This window comes from Numenius arquata, chromosome 11 (genome assembly GCF_964106895.1).
Source record: "Numenius arquata chromosome 11, bNumArq3.hap1.1, whole genome shotgun sequence".
Classification (NCBI taxonomy): domain Eukaryota; kingdom Metazoa; phylum Chordata; class Aves; order Charadriiformes; family Scolopacidae; genus Numenius; species Numenius arquata.
The window spans coordinates 45231379-45253578 of NC_133586.1; the positions used below are offsets into that span (position 1 = coordinate 45231379).

At 43.1% G+C, this 22200-nt stretch overlaps 1 protein-coding gene across 1 annotated transcript; it reads left to right on the forward strand.

Annotated features, from left to right (window-relative positions):
* Nucleotides 1–589: 589 nt before the first annotated feature.
* RBM27 (RNA binding motif protein 27) lies at nt 590–21672 on the forward strand. The gene is made up of 20 exons (XM_074155562.1): nt 590–648; nt 3226–3344; nt 4181–4305; nt 6658–6749; nt 7334–7527; nt 8343–8600; nt 9209–9442; nt 10607–10741; nt 12802–12951; nt 14568–14712; nt 14952–15105; nt 16217–16471; nt 16569–16697; nt 17503–17625; nt 18154–18228; nt 18334–18498; nt 18916–19020; nt 19126–19317; nt 20839–20949; nt 21586–21672. The coding sequence occupies exons 1-20, from the start codon at nt 590–592 to the stop codon at nt 21670–21672; spliced, it is 2907 nt and encodes a 968-aa protein (XP_074011663.1).
* The last annotated feature ends 528 nt before the right edge of the window (nt 21673–22200 follow it).

The following is a 22200-nucleotide window of genomic DNA, read 5'->3' on the forward strand; positions in this document are numbered from 1 at the left end:
GTACCAAGGCGGGAGGGGCGATACCGGGCCGTACCAAGGCGGCGGGCGGGGGGGAGGCTGTGGTCCAAGAGGGCGCTGCAGGGGCAGTAGCGGGGTCCAGTGGGGGCGCGGCGCTGGGGCCGGGTTTGCCAACACAAAGGCCGGCGGGGCTGCCCCCGCGGAAACCTCGGAAAAGGGGAAAATAAACCGAATCCGCCTGCCCCGCCCAGCTCCCGCCGGGCCGCTGGGGGGCGCCACCTTGGCGGGCTGGCCGGACGCGGGGCGCGCGGCCCCTTTAAGAGCACCCCCAAAGATGTCGCACCGAGGTTCATGTGCTCGCTCGACCTAGCTTGTTGGTTCTCCGCTGACCTTCGCCATGGGCCCTTCGTGGCTGCTATTGGCTCGCAGCGTACGAGTCCCGCCGTCTGATTGGTCACCGGCGGCCTGATCCCGCCCCGGCTATGCCTAGCAGGGTGCGTTGCGGGCTGGCGGCTAGTTCCTGTAGTAGGCCTCAGCGGGGAAGGGGCTGGGGTGAGCGGCTGCAGCGGGGCGATGGCGGCGGCGGTGTAGAGCGGAGCCGGGCGGAGCAGCGCGGAGCAGCGGAGCCACCATGATCATAGAGAACGTGGACGCTCTCAAGTCGTGGCTGGCCAAGTTGCTGGAGCCGATGTGAGTGCAAACGGGGACCGGGCCGGCGGTGGGGCAGGGGCCGGGCCGGGCCGTGAGGGGATGGGCTCCCGGGGGCGGGCCAGGCCGCCGAACGGGACTACCGGCGGGGCCGCGGCGCGGGCGAGGCGGGGTGGCGCCGGGCCTACTCTCCCGAGCTCGGGCAGCCCGTTTCCCCGGGCCCCGGCAGGTGACAGGGCCCGGCCGCCGGCGCCGCGAGCGCCCGCTGCGGTTACGGGAGGCTGCGGTCGAAAGGCTCGGGCCGAGGGCCGGGGTTTACCGCCGGCCGGCGCGCTGACCCCGGCCTTTTGTCCCAAAACCTGCGTACCGGCCTCGGGCCGCGTCCGCCCCGGAGAAGCCCGGCTGCCCGGCCGCCGAGCGCGATCTCTGAGGGTGGATGTAGGCAGCCCCGGACGTAGAACCGTGAGCCAGTTCGCGAGGGTCGGTGGAACGGGCGAGCACACGGCCGGCAGCGCCCGCGGGAGGCTGCCGGGGCTCGGTGAAGCCTCGGCGGGGGGGCTGTTCTGGGCTCCTGAGCGGGGGGAGAGGATTGCTTGGAGGGGCTTTGCCGTGGTAAGGAGATGTGCCGTGTTTCTGGGAAGCCCGTGCTGTCGGTAGGGCCGGGTGTTGGGCTCCGGCTGTAGCAGGGGTCTCCTAAAGGGCACTGACTTGTCAGGAACGAGCTGGCCCTGCAGTCCCCACAGAGAACAACTACGACCCCCCCTGAAGTTGCAGGATGTACATTTGCAATGCACAGTTAACTGATATTTCTACAGATATTTTTCTGTCTTTGGACTGTAAATAGGCCCTGGAACTAGTCAGTTGTAGTCATTAAGTAGCAGGCCTTTTGGAAATTCTTCGTGATTTTCCTTTTTTTTCTCTTGTGAGACAGCGGGTCTCTCTGATACTTGGTCGAATCTTTCTGACAGTCTGTCTGGTGGGGAGCGTGTCTCTTGCTCCTGCGCCTTCCCTCCTAGTTCCAACCAACCCTCTGCCTGGCCGCCAGCGTCCCCTCGGGGTCTGCGCTGCCCTGTGGGGACGGGACTTGAGACGAGGGTTCAGGGCGGGCAATCGTAGAATTTGCTGGTGGGTCCAGACAGTGGAGGATTCAAGAGTGGGAATACAAATTGGTTTACCTAGAGAAGCGGACGCACCTCACCCCTGCTCCCGTAATGTAATGCTTGTGAGAAACCAGTATAAGGAGAAAGGAACGGGAATGGTCACAAAGTGATGGATCATCTCCTTTATTTTAAATTGAAGGTTTATAGTCAGTTGCATGTGGGCACTAGCACCAAATACATTACATTTTGTGTGTGTGTAAGAATTGTAAAATCTGTAAATTTGTGGTTTCTTTGTTGTTAATTGCTACGTTTAACGTGGCTTTCATTGGATGTTGGAAACAGCAAGCAAATTAATTTGGCATAGAGCTGCTTGACTGGCTGCTCCTTGAGGACTTCTGTTTTCTCTACCTGGTTGTCACCTGCTTGGCTTTTTGTGTTTTGTTTTGTTGGGTTTTGGATTTATTTTTTTTTTTACTTGTGATTATTTGGAGGTCTATATACTTTATGCTATTTCCTTGTGTTTCCATAGCTAATGTTTTAGGAAATACACAATCCCTTCTCTGAATGTTAATCTTTAAAAAAAATAAAAATAAGAATCTTTGAATTGTCAAACTGTTTTAGGTTCCTACCTACCGTCTGCTTCCTACCTACCGTTCCTTCCTACTTGCATCTGCATCTTTTTAGAGAGGCAAAATGAGGAGCTATTGCTTAATCATTTAACACTGTTAATCTAGTTAATACTTTGAGTGTTTTTCTAGTAGCTGAATTGGAATCTAAAGCAATATCCAGTTTAAAGATTAGTGGCAGAGTATTGCTACACGAAGTTGGCTATCTGTGGCCTTCATGAAGCTAGATAAGGGCTTAGGTAGTGTGGACAGTGGATCTGTATTCATAACTGCACCCCTTCAGACATTTTACCGGTGTTAAAGGGTTGTTGTAAAGTTTGCAGACATGGCAATAGTCCTTGGGGAAGAAAAACCCCGTGTGTTGGGCACAGTAACTTAAACTGTAGAGAACGTAGCTGTGTGCCTATTTAAAATGAGCTTTTGCGATATATTTCTGAGCTGCTTTTCACAGTAATAGTATTTTAATACTTTAAACCCATTTTAATACTTTGCAATAACTGTGCAGTGGCTTGTACTCGCTCTGCTACTCTGGTAGACTCAGGCTTGGTGGCAGTTGCTGTGCTTAGAGAAAGTTAGGAAACGATGGCGTCTGCTCACTTGCCCCAGAAATGGGTCTTTCCATAAAACAGAAGGAAGGTGCTTCTTCCCAAGCAAAGCTGAGGAAGGAGCAAAAGCGTGGGAACACTGTCAGGTGGGAGGAGGGGCACGAGGCAACTGCAATGTTGTGCTGCCACTGAAAACTCACTGTGCGGGCTCAGTCCTGTCGGCATGGCCGCACTGGTATCAGAAAAGTGTCTCCCATGTCACCAGGTCTCCTTTGCTGGCTCTTCTGGGACAGTGGCAGGGTTTGGGCATACTCCAGCAGAGCCAAGAGCAGTTCTTTCTCTCACTAGATGCGACGCAGACCCCTCAGCCTTAGCCAACTATGTCGTGGCGTTAGTCAAGAAAGACAAGCCAGAGAAGGAGCTGAAAGCTTTCTGTGCCGACCAGCTGGATGTCTTTCTGCAAAAAGGTACCGTGCTCTCCACCGCCTCCTCCCTTCGGGGCCTTCCATTTCACTGGGGGGAGAAGGAAAGAAGACTCACCATTGTTGCTTTCAGAATATTTCTTGTTATCCCTGAATTGAATATTTCTTACAGAGTGGGAAGAAGTAAAGATCTTGTGATTAAAATTAAAAAAAAAAAAAAAAATCTTATGATGAAGTTGTGTAGCTTGGTCTTGTTTATGGTGGGTGGGAGGAAATTCTCTGAAATAAAAGTTAGCAATTTCATTTTAAAGTATCGGTCGTGCTGGCAGAAGTTTCTCTGGCAGATGTTTGATAACTTTTGACAACCTGCTCCATATTAATCTTTCGGGCTTCTGCAAGCTTCTCATTGAATTTGAACCAAATTGCAAGATTTTAAACACTTGAAATTCTGACACTCACTGGGGAAGTTATTGTGCATTTTTTTTGTGATCTAATGTTAAACTGATGATTAGTCTTCACTGAATGATTTACTCTCATAAAATTGTGGTAAAGAGGCTGCTGACAGCAGCTCATGGAGGAACTGTGGACTTACTCCTCCATCATAAGTTTGCCCCTTAGAACATTTCAAAGTTGTAAATGTGATTGCAGGGAAAGTCTCTGTTTCTGTCTTTGATGTACCTGGTGAATTTCTTTGTCTAAATAAACAACCTCAAGTTCCATAAATGTAATTCCAGCTCCTTGAATGGAGCTAATGCTCATTAATCTAAGCTGCTGCTGTGAGCAGTCCACCTGGATGACTTTTTTCAGGGACTCCTCTGGTAAATCTAACAATGCCCGTAAATCAGTACGTAACCATGTTTTCTTGTGTTCTGTATCCACAGAAACTTCAGGTTTTGTAGATAAACTTTTTGAAAGTCTGTACACAAAGAGTTATCTTCCGTCTCTTGAACCCCCGAAAGTAGAAGCGAAGCCTGCAGGTCAGGAAAAAGAAGAAGTCAAGGAGGAGGTAACATTGGTTTTTTTCTACCTACCTGCCTCTGGTTTTCAAGTTAGCCATCCTGTACATTGGTGAAACAAACAAAATGTGAGAGAAAAATCCACTTTATTGTGGCTAATGATCTTTATGATCTTTGTTCATTTGAAGAAAAAAGGAAGATGACCGTTCAGAGAAGAACGTTCTAAAATCCCTCTGTAGAGTCTCCCTTTGCTCTAGATGAACAGCATTCAGAAATCCTATGCTCCCTAGCAGTAGGAGCTGATAATGATTTGGAAGGGCTTAAGAGAGGGGGAAGAAGCAAAAATATTCCAAAACATTTCCTTTTCCAATTTTGTATATTGTGGGAGGAACAGAAATTATTTTAAATGTTTTCTGTAATACTTGAAATCAGTGAAATGTGGTGGCCTCTATATTGAGGGATAATTGCCTTTAGAAGTGAGGTAGCATTCATTTGCCAACAGTTCTTTCTTTTATCTTGTTTGTAAGTTTTATTGACAATTTAAAACAATTGAGTTTCTGAGAAAAACAAAGTAGTATTTCCATAGTTGTCTAAATTTCTTTGTATATTGTATAATCCCATGCTCCCTCTTGTCTAAAACAGATGCTTTTTTCTAAGTTGGTGATTTTCCAAGGGAAGAGGCCTCTCCTCTGTGTTTGTAGCACCCTAACGGGGACAGAGTTGGGAAAAAACTGCTATAGAAGTAAATGTTCTTTATTTCCATATGCTCTGATCACAGTTTGCAAAGATACTGTAGGCTGATTATGTGGTTTAATTACTGTAGGAAAGATGCAAGTAACGTCAGAGAGTATATGTGAAATTCTCGTCCTTCCCCATACTCCAGGGGTGCTGATGCCCTGCAGGGTTAGGAGCTGCTGGCTTTATAAATGGACCATAGGGAGCATTTTTTCTGGCAAGTGCTCTAAATGGGTATCCAGTTTTGTGCTTTTATCTGCAAGCCTAAAATACCATGAAGGAAAGACCTCGCTGGGGTTGGCTGTTCTGTCCTCAGAGCTAAAGCTGGCTGATGGGCACGAAGGTGGCAATTGCAGATGGAGATCTGTCAGTCGAGCAAAACACAGCTGTATTATATTGTATTGCAGAATGCAGCTCCTCATTTGTCAGAACCTGTTTCATCAGCTGATGTAAATTAAAGTTGCTATTTAGTTTTTTCTCCCCTTTCTGATACCTTTTTTTTTTTTTTTTTTAATCTGAGGATGAGACCCAGAATTATGACAATTTATGGCAGTAGCTTTGGTGATGGAAGTTCATAATTTGCAACTATACAAGACTTTCATTTCAATAGTTTTCTGATCAATTCTCAAAGTACTTGTCATAATTTATAAAAAGTGTTTCAGAATTACCTTCAGTTGACTTAACCAGTGCTGTGCTGGGGGGAACAGGGAGGTTCTGGGGGTTTGGGAAGGGGGACCACGTATAAGGCAAAAGAAGGAAGCTAGAACAGCTTTAGGGGACAGCTCTACAGGATCAGGACATTAAGTAGGGCCTTGATGATTTGTCATACAGCTCAGGGTAGTATGTGATTGCTGCAAGTGGGGAACACACAATAAAACCAGGGTAGAATCCCAGGAAAGCCCAAGCTGGAAGGGACCCTGGATGCCACGTGATACAGCTTGTGCTGACAGCCTTTGGTTTGGCTCCCCAGAGCCCTCTCAAGCCAAGTCTTGAATATTTCTACCAATTCTCCCTAGATAATCCTAAACAAGGATGCAGGAAGCTTTCTTTTATGATTTAATTGGAAAAAATGTGTTAAAGATTGTTGCATGTAATCTTTTGCCACCAAAATTTACAGTAGGTTATCAGCAGTGTGAAATGGCAGCCAAGGCAGCAATGGCACAGAGGGGCTGAGAGTGACTCACAGTAGAGTTAGAGCTGACAGACTTCCAAAACTGCTCTTGTTGAGGCCAGCAAGAAATGTGACTAGTTCAGCCATGTGAACAGTTTCTGCTTTAAAACATTTATTTCAAAGTGTGATCTAGTGACGTATCTACTTGGAGAAGTAACTGTCCTTAGTTGTGTTCCAGCTACGAGATGCAGAAAATACCTCATTGGTAGAATCACTTACTCTAAGGAACGAGAGAGTGAGCTTGTCTTCTATGAATCCTGTTTAAAAACAAAATATCAAAGTAGTTTTGTTTTGGGGCATCTCTGCAGAAAAACCTGAGAGATTTGAAACAACCTCTGGCACTTGTAGTGCCTGAGTGTTCTGGGCAAGTAATACTTAAATACAGTCAGCATCCCATATAAAAACGGTAACTTGAACTAAATCTTGGTCTTATTTTCTTCATTTAAAAAAATAAATATTGATATTCATCCTTGATTGGTAGCTGCCTCTCAAGCAGAATTTTCAAGAGTCAGTTGAAGAAGAGCGGGAGAGCAGGAAGAAGAAGTATTCCAGCCCGCAGAGAAGCCGTGGAGATTCCAGCGAACAAAGGTTAGTTTTGAGCCGAAATATGTCAATATATTCTTCTGTATTTGCTGGCAATCTTTAACTGTGGATTTTTACCTCCTAGGTAGTTTTTTCATAAAAACAGTGATTTCCTCCTTACTTTTCTGTGTTTGCAGTGTGTTACCTGTGTGTTGGTTGTGTATGTGAGAGCCCTTCACTAGAAGTTGGTCCCTTCCAAAACATGACAGCATTTTTCAAATGTTAATACCCAGGAATGTCATCAGTTCCATTCTTTCCCTGGCTGTATGAATGAAAAGCACTGAGGGGGGGTCTTTAGGGGCTGATGGGGTTTTTCACACAGTGTCAGCAACATTTCTAAAACATGTTCTGTTTCGGTCGTCTAACTTGGTCACTTTTCCAATTCTTCTTAGTCCTCCCCTCACTGGTTTCTACGAGTTCATGCTTCAGCTTTGAGATTCTGCACTTTTCTGTGTAATTTGGGAAATTCTGACTCAAACGTTTTGCTGTCCAGATTGGATGGGAAGGATGAGCAGTGTCTTTTTACAAGCTTGTTTTGTAATTTAGTTTCCCTTTTCATAAACATGATCTACTTTTTTTTTTTTTCCTAGAACCAGAGAGAAGAAGAGAGATGATGGGAAATGGAGGGATTATGACAGGTACTACGACAGGAGCGACTTGTACAGAGAGAAATCCAGCTGGCGACGTGGCAGGAGTAAAAGCCGCAGTAAAAGCAGAGGGTTGAGCCGCAGCCGGAGCCGCAGCAGGGGTAGAAGCAAAGACCGCGAGGCAGCCAGAAGCGCTGGTGAGTGCCCCGGATGCTGCTCCCGGAGAAGGGCTCCTGGCAGGGGCATGGGGGAGCTCCTGCACCCTCTGCCAGGCTGGAGGTGTCCTTGAGGAGCTCCAGCAAATTTTGAGAACTTTGTCTTCCTGAAATTATTAATTAAGATGCTGTTCTTCAGAGTAGAATAATTAAAGGGATTGTTTTCTTCTTTGCTGACCTCTTTATTTATCCACAGGTGAATACCGGTGGATATCAGTCGCTAGTATTTTTGTGCTGGGTGTGTTGACAAAAGCTCTCGATTTATTTGTTGGTTTTTTTTTTTTCCAAAAGATCTGTCTTTTTGCAAAATAGTGTTACACTCTTTTTCACTTTGTTACTGTGTATTTTTAAAGAAGGTTTCTTTGTAATTGAAGGTGGTTACTATGTGGTTCTTCTAGGGTTGATTGAGGTCGGTTGGAAAAATAAGAGGCACAGATTGCAGTGGATTTCAACATGTGTGGAGACCCTGTTAGTTAAGGGCAGGGTGTAGGTTTGTTGTTTCAGGCTTTTGCTCCCGCTCTTTCTGCTTTAAAAAAAAAAGCTGTAATCCAGAATGGAATAAGGAGTAGAGGAATGAGCAATGAAAACCTCTAGATTTCTGAAGTTAAAACCCTGTTTGCATTGTATTTAGTTCTTAGTCCATTGGAAAGACTAAGTTCCTTCAAGAACAGTTTAACATGCAAAATACTGAGTATTTCGGGAAACGTTTATAGCTGTGTAGTATCTTTTTTTCAAGGCTCTGATATACAGAACAAAGTACGAAGAGTTTATCTAACTTTTTTTTCTTTTTTAAACAGAGCACCGAGAGAGATCAAAATTCAAGAGTGAAAGAAATGATGTTGAAGGCTCGTATAACCCGGTTTCTGTGTCTCCCAATAAATCTACTGAACAGTATTCCTCTGCCCAGTCTATTCCCAGTGCTGTCACTGTAATCGCACCTGCGCACCATCTTGAGAACACAACAGAGAGCTGGTCAAATTTCTACAACAATCACAGCAATCCCAGTTCATTTGGCAGAAACCCTCCTCCAAAAAGAAGATGTCGGGATTACGATGGTAAAGTCTCTGTTTCTTAGTTTTCAGTTTCATACCTTGTTTCAATTATTCTGTGACTTTTTTTAGGTATTCACTAAATGTAGGCAGCAAGTCAAAATGCAGCAGCATGTGAATTAAACCTTGTATGTAAAAGGTATTAAAAATATAAACCTGTATATGGTTTATATTTTAATGGTTTAAAATATGACCTGTGTTTTACTGGTGAACTAACTAGACTTACTGGAAGCAGTTTCCTCATAATCTGAGAGTTACTGGATAAGAACATAGGGGGTTTGTTCACAATTCTCTATATGCTCGGCAGGTATTTGAAGCACTGACAGTTGTGATAAAGAATGCAGTATATGTGTTTAACATAAAACAGGTGGTACTTCTGAGTTTTCTTTCCACAGCTGTTACGATGGGTGCGTATATGGTTTTGTGTGCATTTATGGAAGATTATTCTAATTTTAATTATTTTGAAATGTCATCTGATAATGTGATGTTGGGTCAGTGATTGCATGTTTTCTTTAGTAAGAAGTTCCAGCAAAAACTGAGATGCTACGTATTGCTGACCACAAATTTTTATTTTTTTTTTTTCTAAAAAGATTGTTAATTGTCTTGTTTTGCAGAGCGAGGATTTTGTGTACTTGGTGATCTTTGCCAGTTCGATCATGGAAATGATCCCTTAGTAGTAGATGAAGTTTCCTTGCCGAGTATGATTCCTTTTCCTCCGCCACCGCCGGGAATTCCTCCTCCTCCTGGCATGCTTCTGCCCCCTCTGCCAGGTCCGGCTCGGAACCTGAGGCTGCCAGTTCCACAAGCTCATCCACAGGCACCCCCTCCCGTTGTACTTCCTGTTCCAAGTGAGTCAGAATGTTGTGCTCTGGTTCTTTATGGCATCAAGTTAAAATGATGGCTCGTTCTGGAAGATCTGTGTGTGTTCACACTAATGAGTTCGGGTTCCTTTACTAGCCATGTGCTATTCCAAACATCACCAAAATAATTCTGAAAAATTTGCTTGTAAAATAGGCCGTTGCCAGCAATCCAAAGTGAATGAGGTGAATTGGGCAGGGCAGCGGATTATCCCATAACCCTGCTGGTGTTGGGATTGATCGCTGACAATTGGATTGCTACCTTTTTTTTTTTTTCCCCTAATGCAATAATGTTGAGATTTAATCTCCTAAAACTTCTATAAATTCCTGTATCTGTGCTATATTATGTATTGCGTTTTAATAGCAGATAAATGATACATCTAAGATCTGTTTCAGATGAACAGTGATTTCTGAGACTGGTTAGCCTTTTTTTTTTTTACCTTACTGCATCTTATCATGTAAATTCTGTGAAGAAGTAGAATATTAGCTCTGTGGTTACTCTGTTCAGTACTCTCTCTTCCGGTAACGCAGGACATGCTGTGATAGTTATATCAAATGACAAGAAATCACTTTATTTAGGATTAATCCTTAGGCTTCGCATGAGCCTTTTAGTGAGTAGAGTTGGATGGCTATAGGGTGCTTGTAGCTGTGTCCTGGTGGGTTGTGTGGTGTAACTCATGGTCCTTTTCTGGCCACCTAGTGAGAAGGAATGTATGTATCGTATATGGTGCAAACAGAGCAGAAACAGCTACACAAATTCTGTGTCTGTGGATGCCTTTTGCCCTGTAGTTCTTGGTTTATAACTGTAATCTAAATGTTGTTGATGTGATCTCTTGCTCTGAGCAAGCCTTGATTCTCTGTGACAGAGCTGAAGGAGGAGCTGCTTTAGCTAATGCAAGCTCTAACAATAATAAACCTCTGGGGAAGAAAAGACACTTTTTTTCTTTTTTTCTTAAAGCTTTGTCCTTTCTGGGAAAGAGAAGAGATGCTGGAATGAGAGTAACTTACCTGAGTGGGGCTTCTCTAGTGGGATTGCAAATATTTACAATCTCGACCTCGCTCAAAGCAAGGCATAAACAAATTGCATTGAATTGTTTGCATGTTTTATCTGTGGTGTTATAAGTCTTAGTGATCTGTTCTGTGGTGTCATTGTAGGACCACCATTAACGCAGTCGAGTTTGATAAATAATCGTGACCAGCCTGGGACAAGTGCAGTGCCCAGTCTTGCACCTGTAGGAGCAAGGCTACCTCCTCCCTTACCCCAGAACCTGCTGTACACAGTATCCGAACGTAAGCACATTCCTTTTTTTACAATCTGCTTGAGATTTAAATTTTAAAATTCCTCTGTTGATGTGTGATTAGAAATTGTTAGCTCTGTCTTCCTCCAGTACATACAAATCTAAAAAGAAGTCTGAATGCTCTCCCGTGGTCAGTGCCTGGTCTGCTCTTGCTGGGTGCAGTCACAGCTCTGTCCCTGCTGAGGACGGAGCAGTGGAGCTTCCTTTGGGGTTCCCGTGCTCACAGCAATAGGATTGTTGCGTAGGAAAGGGATTCTTTCATCTTCAGGCTGTTTAGCAGAACATCGGTAGGTAAAGATGGATCTGCAAACCTGTAATTAGTCTTTGACTTGATCTTTATTCCTGTCCGGTTTTGGCTACTACAGATGAGAGACTTTTTATTTTTTTTTCAATCTCTATATCACAATAATCTCTACAGTTTTTGTATACTTTAGTACTTTTATCTTTTTTTGCAGAATCAACTTAGTTCTAGCTTTCTAACTTTAAAAAAAAAAAGGATGGCTTTCAATGGACATGTCCATCTTCCTTAACAGAGCTCAGATTTTTTAACAAGTGGGTTTTTATGAGGAGAAATAGCAAAATACCTGGAGAGCCCTAGATTGCTTTATTTAAATCCAACAAATCTTATACTTCTTTGATAATGATAGGAGTAATGGCATTTGCATGTTCTACGTGAGCAAAATAAGATAATGGAATCTGTTTTATGCTATTCCTGTCTGGGTTTTTTTTACATAAATATTCTGAATTTTATTCAAAGGAGGGCTCTAGGTCATGATCCATGTCACTTCCTTTGACTTCCATACTTTTCAGAGCTTCGGTCACTCAAATACCTTGTTAGATAATCGGTCAATCATCTCCAAATGCGGTCAGGCGTTAGGTGTTCCCATCTGCTGCTTTCAGCACCAGACCTTCTCACAGGCGGTTCTGTCTGTCCGAGCTTGTGGGGCACCACTTGCCTTTACTCGCGCTGTGTAATTCTCTTCCCCACAACATCTGTGCACGTTCCCACATCCCGCGCTCAGGCTGTTCCGGTACAATGGCTGGTTGCCCTCTTGCACCAGTCGTGTGCCAAATCCTGGAGAAGGGTCTGGTGATTCAGCTCACGCACGGTCAATGGAAGTTCTCGGCAGAGTCTGAAACTAAACTCAACCATCAGCATTGAAATTCTGGGGCACCTTTTTTAAATTGTAGGGTCTTCATTGTTGCTGTGGAACAAGGAACTGACATTTAGAGGGCTTCAGGTCTGTCCAGTCCCCTGTCTAGGAATTCATTTCTGTTCCAGGGTGCACCATGGTTCTGTGCAGGCTTCTCATAGGCTTTGTTCATTCTAGTTCTTGTGTAGCTTTTCCTTTTTATGGCTGGAAAAAGGCATTGTCCTTGATTTGGGTCTTGGGCTGGAGGAACAACGTGAGTCAATTCTGTCATCTCATGGTCACCCCTTTTAATGAAAATAATCCTGAGTACCTTACTGGAGCTAGGCAGTGGATCTCACTCCTACGTAGATCAAAGAGAATTTAATAGGTAAGTATTGGTCAGGTTACCTGATTTCTCAGCTTTCTTTGATTGGAATCATTTAAGTACATTCTTCCCCAAAAGTCCTTTCTTGAAGTAAACTTAGACAGTTGGGCAGCAAAGACTGAAAACCTCTTTGCATCTTAGTCCCTACAGGACAAATGCTCAAACTAAATCTTTTGTTGCTCCCTTTGAAACGCTGTCAGATGTCGTGAAGGTTGTCACACAGACACCTCCTTGCTTTCTCAGGCAGCTCATCAGCAGTACTCAGTTATTGTGACCTGTGTGCTTTTCGCAAACAGTAACAATCAAAGTAAAAATAAAAATTAAACAAAAAATATGCCTAAATAGGTGTGGGCGTAAAGTTCAGTTGAGGGTTTTAAATGGTTCCACACATTTGCTGTACGACCTCTTTTCTCTATTCTCGTCATCCAAAACAACTTCTGACTCTTGGACATCCATGCGTTTCCTTAAAGGAAAATTAACCCTGAGTCTTAAACTCATTTGAAAAATTCTTTCATTTCTCTCCTTTTTTTATAGATACATATGAGCCAGATGGCTATAACCCCGAAGCTCCTAGTATTACCAGTGCTGGTAGATCTCAGTATCGACAGTTCTTTACAAGAGCACAAACGCAGCGTCCAAATCTAATTGGCCTAACATCTGGGGAGATGGATACAAATCCAAGAGGTAGGAAGGGTTTCTAGTCATTGCTGTTGCTATTTTTGTCCAAGACCATCAACACTTATTTTCCGCTTTTTCAGGCTGAAAGCAGTAGTTTTTCTCACTGATCTAGTATTTCAGAGCAATTTTGCGACATCTCTACCTTTTTTAAAATACTGATATGACCATATTAAAGTCAAAGAAGCCGTGTTGATTAAAAATAATCACTTGCTTTGGAATGTTACAAGTGTTTTTCTGTTGATTGGCTGAGTTTTTATTCCTCTTTAGCCTGTGAAGGCTCTTTCTGGGTGCTTCTAGAAAGACAATAGTGCAGAATGATGGCCCATGAAATCCCAGTCTGCATTTGAGTAACTGAACCCGTAACTGGACGGATGTGGATGGAGTCTCTCAGTGGGGACATGTACAAGATCTCTTTTAGGAGAGAGAACTAAGGGATCTTTTAAGACACTTTTGTTCTGTTAGCGTAACTTTCCTTTTCCCTCCTGTTTTTCCCAGCCTGATTCTTAAAAGTTGTTAAATTTCATTGTTTACTGTTACACTTCAATGTTTCTTACGCAGCAGATAAGAAAAAGTTGGGGTTTTTTTCAGTATTTCCTTCCAGTGACTCATCCAATAAAGAATGTGTTTAAATATTGCAGAAATTGCTGTTACTGTTTTCATCTTAATGAACATCGTAAAGGCAGGGTTGGGGCTTTTTTTGCTGGCCCTGGGATTCTCTCTAAGAGCCCATTCCGCTGTAAAGCGTGGGTGAGTGTTCGGCAGCAGCGCTTCACACCACTGTTTCACGGTCTTCATCAGGAGTGTGAAAGGCTTATTGCTCTAAAACCATCTGCCAGAGTACCATTGAAGCTGTATGCCCCAAAATGCCCAGTCTTCATTCTTACCAGTGTAATCAGCAGAGCTCTGGCCTGTATAAAAGCCATGGAAAATTCACTTGTGACTCAGACTTCTTTTTAGGAGTTGACTGTTTGCCCTACACAGGAGACTAAAGCAATAGCATAATCTTGAAAAGGTTGTGAATAAATACTTGGCAAATTGTGACCTAGTGCTTCAGCTTTGTGTTTGTAGAAGTTGCTTCAAACCTTAAACCTAATGTCTCTGAGTATAATTTCATGCTGTAGTTGTGCTTAATGAACAGTTTGTTGCTGACAACTGGCTGGAGAGATGACAAGGGGACAGAAGGGGGAGGAATGGGTTCTTGGTTGCGTTTTCACTGCCCAGGGTTAATGCAGGACAGGTGGTTATTTGTTCAGCCCGTGCCACGCTACAGAACTCTGCCCCAAGTCTGGGAGCCCACCCTTCTTTCCTTTCCTCCTCAGCATTTTTGTGGGTGTTTTTCCCTGCAGAAAGATGAAATTTTAACTTTGTTTCTTCAAGCTAATACTAATCTTAAAGGTCAGAATCTCATCCCTGCTGGCTGGACTAAGTGTTTTCCTCAAATTGTTCAGTTAGGTGAGCAAGCGACCTCTAAAGCAACTTCATAAACAAGACTGACCAACTTGATAAGGCTTCCTAATTTTTATGTTTTTAAACTTCATCCTCTTTTGCTGTTTAAGTGAAAGCTTTTCCAATGTCTCAGTTGATGTGTGGTAAATAACGCAGTCCTTTGTCTTTTCCTCCAGCTGCCAATATCATCATCCAGACTGAGCCTCCAATTCCCATTACAAATAACAGCAACGTGACCAGAGTTGTCCTGGAACCAGACAGCAGGAAAAGGTCTCCCAGTAGCATGGAATGTCCACCGTTAAAGAAACCCTGGCTGGGAAAGTAAGAATTGACTGCAGCTGAGGAATTGGAATGCACTTTATTGCTATCAGTGCTGGGAATGTAGCTATTCGCTGGTCCCCCTAATGGAGACTAAATATTTGGTGGTGGGAGGAGGTTTTTTTTGTTAATGTCTAGAGTCTATACTTTTTATGAGAAACACAAAAGTTAAACATGTGCTAACGTTTGCAGCCACCTATGTATGCCTGTCTAAATCACTGCCTTGCTCTCATTTTCTCTAGGCAAGCAAATAACAACCAGACTAAGCCAGGATTTTTGAAGAAGAATCAGTATACTAATACAAAATTAGAAGTTCGAAAAATTCCCTCAGAATTGAACAATATTACTCAACTCAATGAACATTTCAGCAAATTTGGAACTATTGTAAACATTCAGGTAAAAAACAAAGTTCAGGTTTATGCCTGTATGTGGATATTTGATTTTTCCCTGATCCCTTCTTGAATATTGCAGCTGAACTACGTTCCTTGAGAAATCTTAATGGAGGTTAACGGGGAGAGTAGGTAATCAAGTCCAAAGAACCCTTTTCTTGCCCTACTCAATTGTATTTTTATCTTGATTCTGTAAAAGTATGTTGGCTTCTGCGTTCATGAGGTCTTGAATTTGAAAGGCTTCCAGTGTCAAAACCAGCTCAGGTTTTTGAGCAACTTAAGTATAATTTTTGAAAGAGGTCTTCCAACAATTTATGTCTTATAGTCCTACAGTATTTCATAGCCAGGATTTTGATAAAGATGCTACAGGAGAGTCTGTATATGCATCAGTTTATTACCACTTTGCATCCTAGAACTGGCACCAGTTCAGTGGTGTTCCTTGCACCATAAGAAGGGGAAAAGCACTATATAAGCAGAACACAGGTAGTTACATGGTTAAAATAGCATTTAATTTCCATTTATTTTTCCAGATGAAAGAGGTGCTTCTTAAGTCCTCGGTTAGATGTCTAAATAAAAGACAGATTCCTGGGAAGCCACTGTATTTTTTGAGTTGATAATTTACGTCTTAGCCCAAAGGATACCATGGTGCTTTCTGCACCTTGATAATGAAATAATGCATTTAAAGATACAGTTTTATTCCTGTGATTAGTTTTTAGAGAAAAATAGTCTTATTCAAGAATGTTAAAATTGCTTCTTTGAGAGTGTGACGAACCTTTACATTGCATGTCCTTGGACAGCAGTCTCCTTTCAGGCGGTTGGAATAAAGAGCTTTGGCGTCAGAACTGGGGTCTCCTCAGTAATACCCTCAGGGCAGTTCGCAGTGCTCTGAACATGGGCTGCTATTTGGTATTTTTTTTTCTTTTTAACTTTTATTTTATTTTACTGTATATGGGCTTTGCTGTAAGTATGTGTGATACTTGCCAAAAGGTATTTGTGCTTAATTACATAGAATGTTTTACCTGTATTTTGAGATGCTAATATCATGGCATATCCCACTCGATAATGCAGGTTATTTTTCTTCCTTAGAAATAACACTTTCTGATGACCTTCTGGTTTAGGTTGCTTTCCAGAACGATCCTGAAGCTGCTCTAATCCAGTACTTGACTAACGATGAGGCGAGGAAGGCCATTTCCAGCACGGAGGCAGTTCTGAACAACCGGTTCATCAGGGTGCTGTGGCACCGGGAGGGCGAGCAGCAGCCCCCACCGCAGCAGCCGCAGCCCTCCCCGCAGGCCCTGCACCACCAGCTGCACCTCCAGCAGCAAGCCCTGGCCACCGCCCCCACCGTCACCATGCACAGCGGCCTCTCAAAGGTACAGGGAAGGTGGTCAGTGTTTCTGAGTGACCGCCGCTGTGAAAACGCGGAGTGTATAATCTTGCAATTTTTAACGTCTACTGATGTGTGCCCAGGTGATGAATAAACCACCGGCCTCTGGCACCTACGTCCTTAATAAAGTGCCAGTGAAACGCCGCCTCGGAGCAGCGGGTGGAAACCAGCCCGATCTGAGCCAGTCTGGAGCTGCAGTAGAGGATTCCCAGGTATGAAGATGGTCAGCCTTCATCAACATATGTTCCGTTAAAGCCTTGGCCCAGTTGGTTCTGTTCCTCCTCACTAACATTCCCTTCAGCCTTGGTCAGTCACTTCCTGCTTCCATTGGCTGTTTATGTAAAACAGGGACAGTGACTTCAGAAACAAAGGAACAGGATTTCAAGTAGCATAAAACATTTTTGGCAATGTTCCACAGTAAACAAATTTGATGGCCTGTATGTAATGGCAGCTTTTTGTTGGCGAATCTAATTGTTTTCCCAGTGATTTTTGAGCTGATGTTGTGCTTTAACACCAGAGGCTTATAGAATACTTCTGCGTAGGGTTCAAGCTGATACAGTTTAATTCACACCGATACCATTGTGCAGCGTGTGTTCTTGGCCAGGGAGAAGTCCTTCTTTCGAGACAGGAAGCCTGCAGGGGACTTGTGCTGCCGTGTTTGATCAGAAAGTGTGATGTTAGGCTATGGCTGCAAAGCGGAATGTAATGCAGATCAGCTTCAGTAATCTCTCTAGTGGATATAAGGATAAAGGGAATTCTGGATGAAGAAGGAAAGAGTCTTTTGCAGAAATCCTCATAACAAGTGTTTGAGCTGAGCATTTGCTTCCAAGCAAGGTGACTGTTAGACCGATGCCTTTATGCATGTGGTTTTGTTGCCTTGGTCTTTGGTTTCGTTGCACAAATCCAGGAGTTTGTGTTGGTATTTCAGAGAATACGTTCCTCTAACACTCAGTGATGGTATATGGCATTCGTTTTCAGCTATTAGATATTTGTGTGTGTGTGGTTTTGCTATTTCAGACATTTTCTACACCTACAAGCCACTCAAAAATGGTTTACAGTTCTTCAAACCTAAAGACATCGATGAAGCCTGGTACAGGGTCTAAACCACACGATGTTCAAGAAGCCCTTAAAAAAAAACAGGTACTTTGCTGTTCATTGGCCAACTGACAGTGTATGATCAAAGTGCCTTATAAAGAAGGTTTGATAGGCACCTTCAGCCTCAAATATTGCTGTATGGCTTTCTGCATGGCGGGGGGTGGTGTTATCTGACTGTCTTGCAAACACAGCCTGAGGTTAATGGTGGGGACAGGAGTATTCCTTTTGTGGTGTCTTTTGTGACACATTTCGTCATGGGGGTTTCCTGGGTTTTCTTGAGGCGTTTCTCTGGTTTTAATCTCTGTAGGTATGAGACACTTACATGGCATCATAGGATATCTTTCTTAATAGGTGTCCAAAGGAGGCAAAAATTTAGTATAAATCTAATATAGTACTTTACAGCAGTAAGTTTGCAACTCTTCATTGTTTTTTTCTGGATCAGATACACTCACACTTGTGCATTTTGCAGACTGTTAGTTTTCGCTTCTATAGCTTGAAGGACAAAATATGTTGATGAGTACATATGATGCCAGACTGCTTTTTACTGATTGAAAGAATTTTCTCCTCGTGTAGGAGGCGATGAAACTGCAACAAGACATGAGGAAAAAGAAGCAGGAGATGTTAGAAAAACAAATAGAATGCCAGAAGGTAAGAATGGAATGTCTTCTTCTGAAATGCATTCTGTAGATACCTGTCTGTTCAGTGTTGGTTTTACCTGGAATTTTATATTCCTGCTCTTTTAATAATACATAGATGTTGATATCCAAGCTGGAGAAAAATAAGGCCATGAAACCAGAAGAAAGAGCAGAAATAATGAAGACCTTAAAAGAACTAGCAGGAAAAATATCTCAGTTAAAGGATGAATTGAAAACTTCATCTGCAACCTCTACACCATCAAAGTTAAAGTCCAAGACAGAGGTATTTATTGCGCAGGACACTTGCCTGCCTCTCTCTTGTAACTATGTCTAATACAACTTCCTAAAAATGCAGCAGCATTAGATGAAAGTGCATCCAAGCAGTATTTTGAATTTGAGAGCGATAACCACAGCCTAGCAAGCTGTGGTTCGGAGGAACTTGGGTGACCTTGTTTGCATGGAGCTCGTTCAGGCTTGTTCCAGTTCTGAAGCAGGGAATTCTGGGTCCTCCAAAAAACGGGTTTGGGGAGGGGCATGGAGGCAATTAAAATAAACTGAATTTAGAGGGAAGTATGGATTTTGTGTACTGATCTGTCTATATCATTATGTATTGCTGAAGAAGTGGAATGAAACAGTAAAAGCACACGTTACAGTTCTGCGTTTCCCTTCCATTTTCTCTTTCTGCACCTCTTCCTCTAAGGCACAAAAGGAACTCTTGGATGCAGAACTGGACTTCCACAAGAGACTCTCTTCTGGAGAAGACACAACTGAATTGCGAAAAAAGTTAAATCAGTTACAAGTAGAGGTGAATCTGTCTGCATTGATGCTTTTAATGTATTTATGATATATAACGATTTGAAATCCTTTCAAACTGAGGGTGGCTGTGTCTGTTCTTTGCTCCCCTGAGCAGGCCGCCCGGTTAGGCATTCTGCCCACTGGTCGCGGGAAGACAGCGCCAGCCCAGGGAAGAGGCCGAGGCCGGGGCCGTGGGGGCAGAGGAAGGGGCATGTTGAATCACATGGTGGTGGATCATCGTCCCAAAGCACTGACAGTGGGAGGCTTCGTGGAAGAGGAGAAAGATGAATTGTTACAGCACTTCTCTGTAAGTACGAGGTCACATTAAATGGTGACCAAACCGTAAATCTAAGATTACGTAGGGAACCAGTCCCCTGAACACGTCTTTACTTGCTAAGAGGGGTGTGCTAAGAGCTCTGTAAGTAACTGGGGTTTTACAGAATTCTTGAAGATGCGAGTCTTTCTGTTTGTGTTAGTGCAAACAAACCAATGACTTCAGCCTGAATTCGTGGTACAGACTGTGGATAAGCAAACACTTTCAAGAGTTAACAAGGGTGTAAATGTAATGTCGTATAGCTGCCTTACAATGGCTGCCTGATGCATCCTTGTAATGGGAAAAGCTAAATAGCCTGTTCTTATTAATTCTGCATTACAATAATTTAAAGCAGATGTTAGAACGCTGAAAAATACTTATCAGCCTCTCTCTGGTTACAAATTATTTTTCGGATTAGCAATTCATACCATTTATCTGGTTTCTCTCCAGCTCTAGAGGCAAAGCACTGTTTTGCTAAACAGGACAGCAATTCAAAGAAGTTAAATTTGTTTAGGAACTCGTGGTAGAGCAAGCAGCTTGCTAGTTTGCAGCTAAGCTAACGGACCTGTTAGCATCATAACTAAGTTAACATAACAAAGGAAAATCTTTTGCAAATAAATGAGCTCTAAAGGACTTGCTTGATGGGTTTAAAGTAGAAGAACAATGAAGGGCAGAAGAGAATAAGGGAAATAGTGAATTCTTTGAATTCACTTCTGAGCTATAAATTAATACACATATTTCTTTTCCTCCTGCAAAATTAAGCTCCACTTATTAGAATAACAGTAAACAGGAGCTTTTGCCCAAAACTACAGGCACAAGCGCTGCAATATTGCTGGATGACACAGCTGAAATTTCTCTGGCTCTCACCTTTCTGTCCAAAAAGTAACATTTTTGTGGTGCTTCAGTAGCACGTGATGCTCATGGGTTTGGAGGAGAATATTACTACTGTTCCTAACCGATTTTTCTCTCACAGAAATTTGGAGATATTGAAGACCTTCAAGAAGAGGATTCCCCATTAAGTGTTGTTCTGACTTTTAAATCTCGCTCAGAAGCTGAGAATGTAAGTAGAATAATGCATTTTTTTTTTCTTGGTTTTAAAATAAGAATTTTTAACTTCTTGTGTGCCCCTTTGTATTTTAAAGTAGAGCAGGCTTTGGTTGCTCTAGTTCAAGGCAAGTGGTGTGGGTATTTGTGGCTACAGCCTGTGGTGTCACTGAGGGGGGAGGTCCCTCCTGGTCCCTTAGGGGTAAGATGGGCCTTTGCTGACAAAGGGTCTACGCCCACTCAGTGCAGGGCTCTGCATCTTCCCGCGTTGCCGGTCAGTGAGCGCTGTTTTGGCAGGTTCAGGGTTTAGTGACGTTGCTCTTGGAAGGGCTGACATAGATGGTTGTGGCTTAGGAGACATCCAGGTGTGCGTCTGCGCGGTGGTCACCGGGGCCAGTCATTGCTGGCCATCGGAAACCTTCTCCACTCGGTCCTCTCTTTGAAAACATGTTCATTTGAAATGCAATCCAGGCTGCTAACCAGGGGTCCCGCTTCAAAGACCGAAGGCTACAGATCTCATGGTACAAACCGAAGGTACCCTCTGTGTCCACAGAAATCGAGGAAGAGGAGTCGAAGGAAGAGGTATGAAAAAGTGTTAAAAACCTTATCACTCCTGTAGGAATCTAACAGCTAAGAGCTCTTCTAGGATACAGTTCTCTGTTTACTGAAATTTTATAAAAGGTGATTTTGCAAACTAGAAATGTAACTGGTTTTGAATAGTCAGGTATACTTTCCATGTTTTTAGAAAAGGGAAAGGGGGAAAAAAAACCCACACTTTCGGGGATGGGATGTTGGTTTGTCAGCTACAAAAATAAACCTCACGTTCTCTGTCTGCAGCTGCTGCTCTTCTTACTCCACAGCGTTAATGCTCTGCTGGAGGATAAGTTACAGATATTCTTTCCTGTAATTACAAACACATGAAGCTTTTAAAGGCTTTTCCCTACAGGCATTTAGCACGGTTCAGGACTGTTGTGTCGGGGGGGGTGTGTGGGGGGGGGGTTATTCCCGCTCCCTCAGAGGTTTGTCTGTCCCTTCCTTCCCTGAGGGGTGAGGCTGTTGCTCCTTCCCCAAACCCTGGGGAATGTAACTGTGTGTGTGAGAGAGACAGGGTAAACATGAACCTGATGTAAAGTAGAACCAACGCTGTGTTGGGTGACATGTTTCTGAGGGTACAGCACAGACTACTTTGTTTAAAAGTATGGTTTTTCTTCATCTTAGGAGACTGAAACCTCAGATTTATTTCTGCACGAAGATGATGATGATGATGACGAAGATGAGGATGAATCCCGTTCCTGGAGAAGATGAAACTTGATGTTGGAAATGTATAATTTTAGGAATATAGTTCAAGCTACATCTTTTAAACATTTATTTAAGGAAGTTGATGAGCCAAAAAAAGCTTTACTTTCTTTTCAAACCACAAGATTTCGAGTGAGCAGTTTGTTACCAGAACATTTCGGATGCAGAGCTGTGAGGCTGAAGGAGCCAAAGGCCCAGTAACATTTTACAGAATTGTCAGCTCACCAGGGTGGTGAATTTTTCTATTTAAGAAGGATTAAAAAAAAGAGAGGGGAAAAAAATTAGTTTTTTCTTGTCCTCTTTTTGTGTCACCTGTATTACCTTGTTTTGGGTTTTTTATAATGTGATTGTTTTGTTAGTTTATAATTGAAAAGATATTACAGGTTTTATTTACCCAATATTATGGGGTTGGGGGAAAGACAAAAACTTTCATTAAATGTTATGAAAGAAAAAATTGCCTCATTTGCTAATTGAAAAAAGGGTAGCATTTTATTTCATACGGAGTCACTTCCTGTAGGAATTCTTTGTGGCCAGATC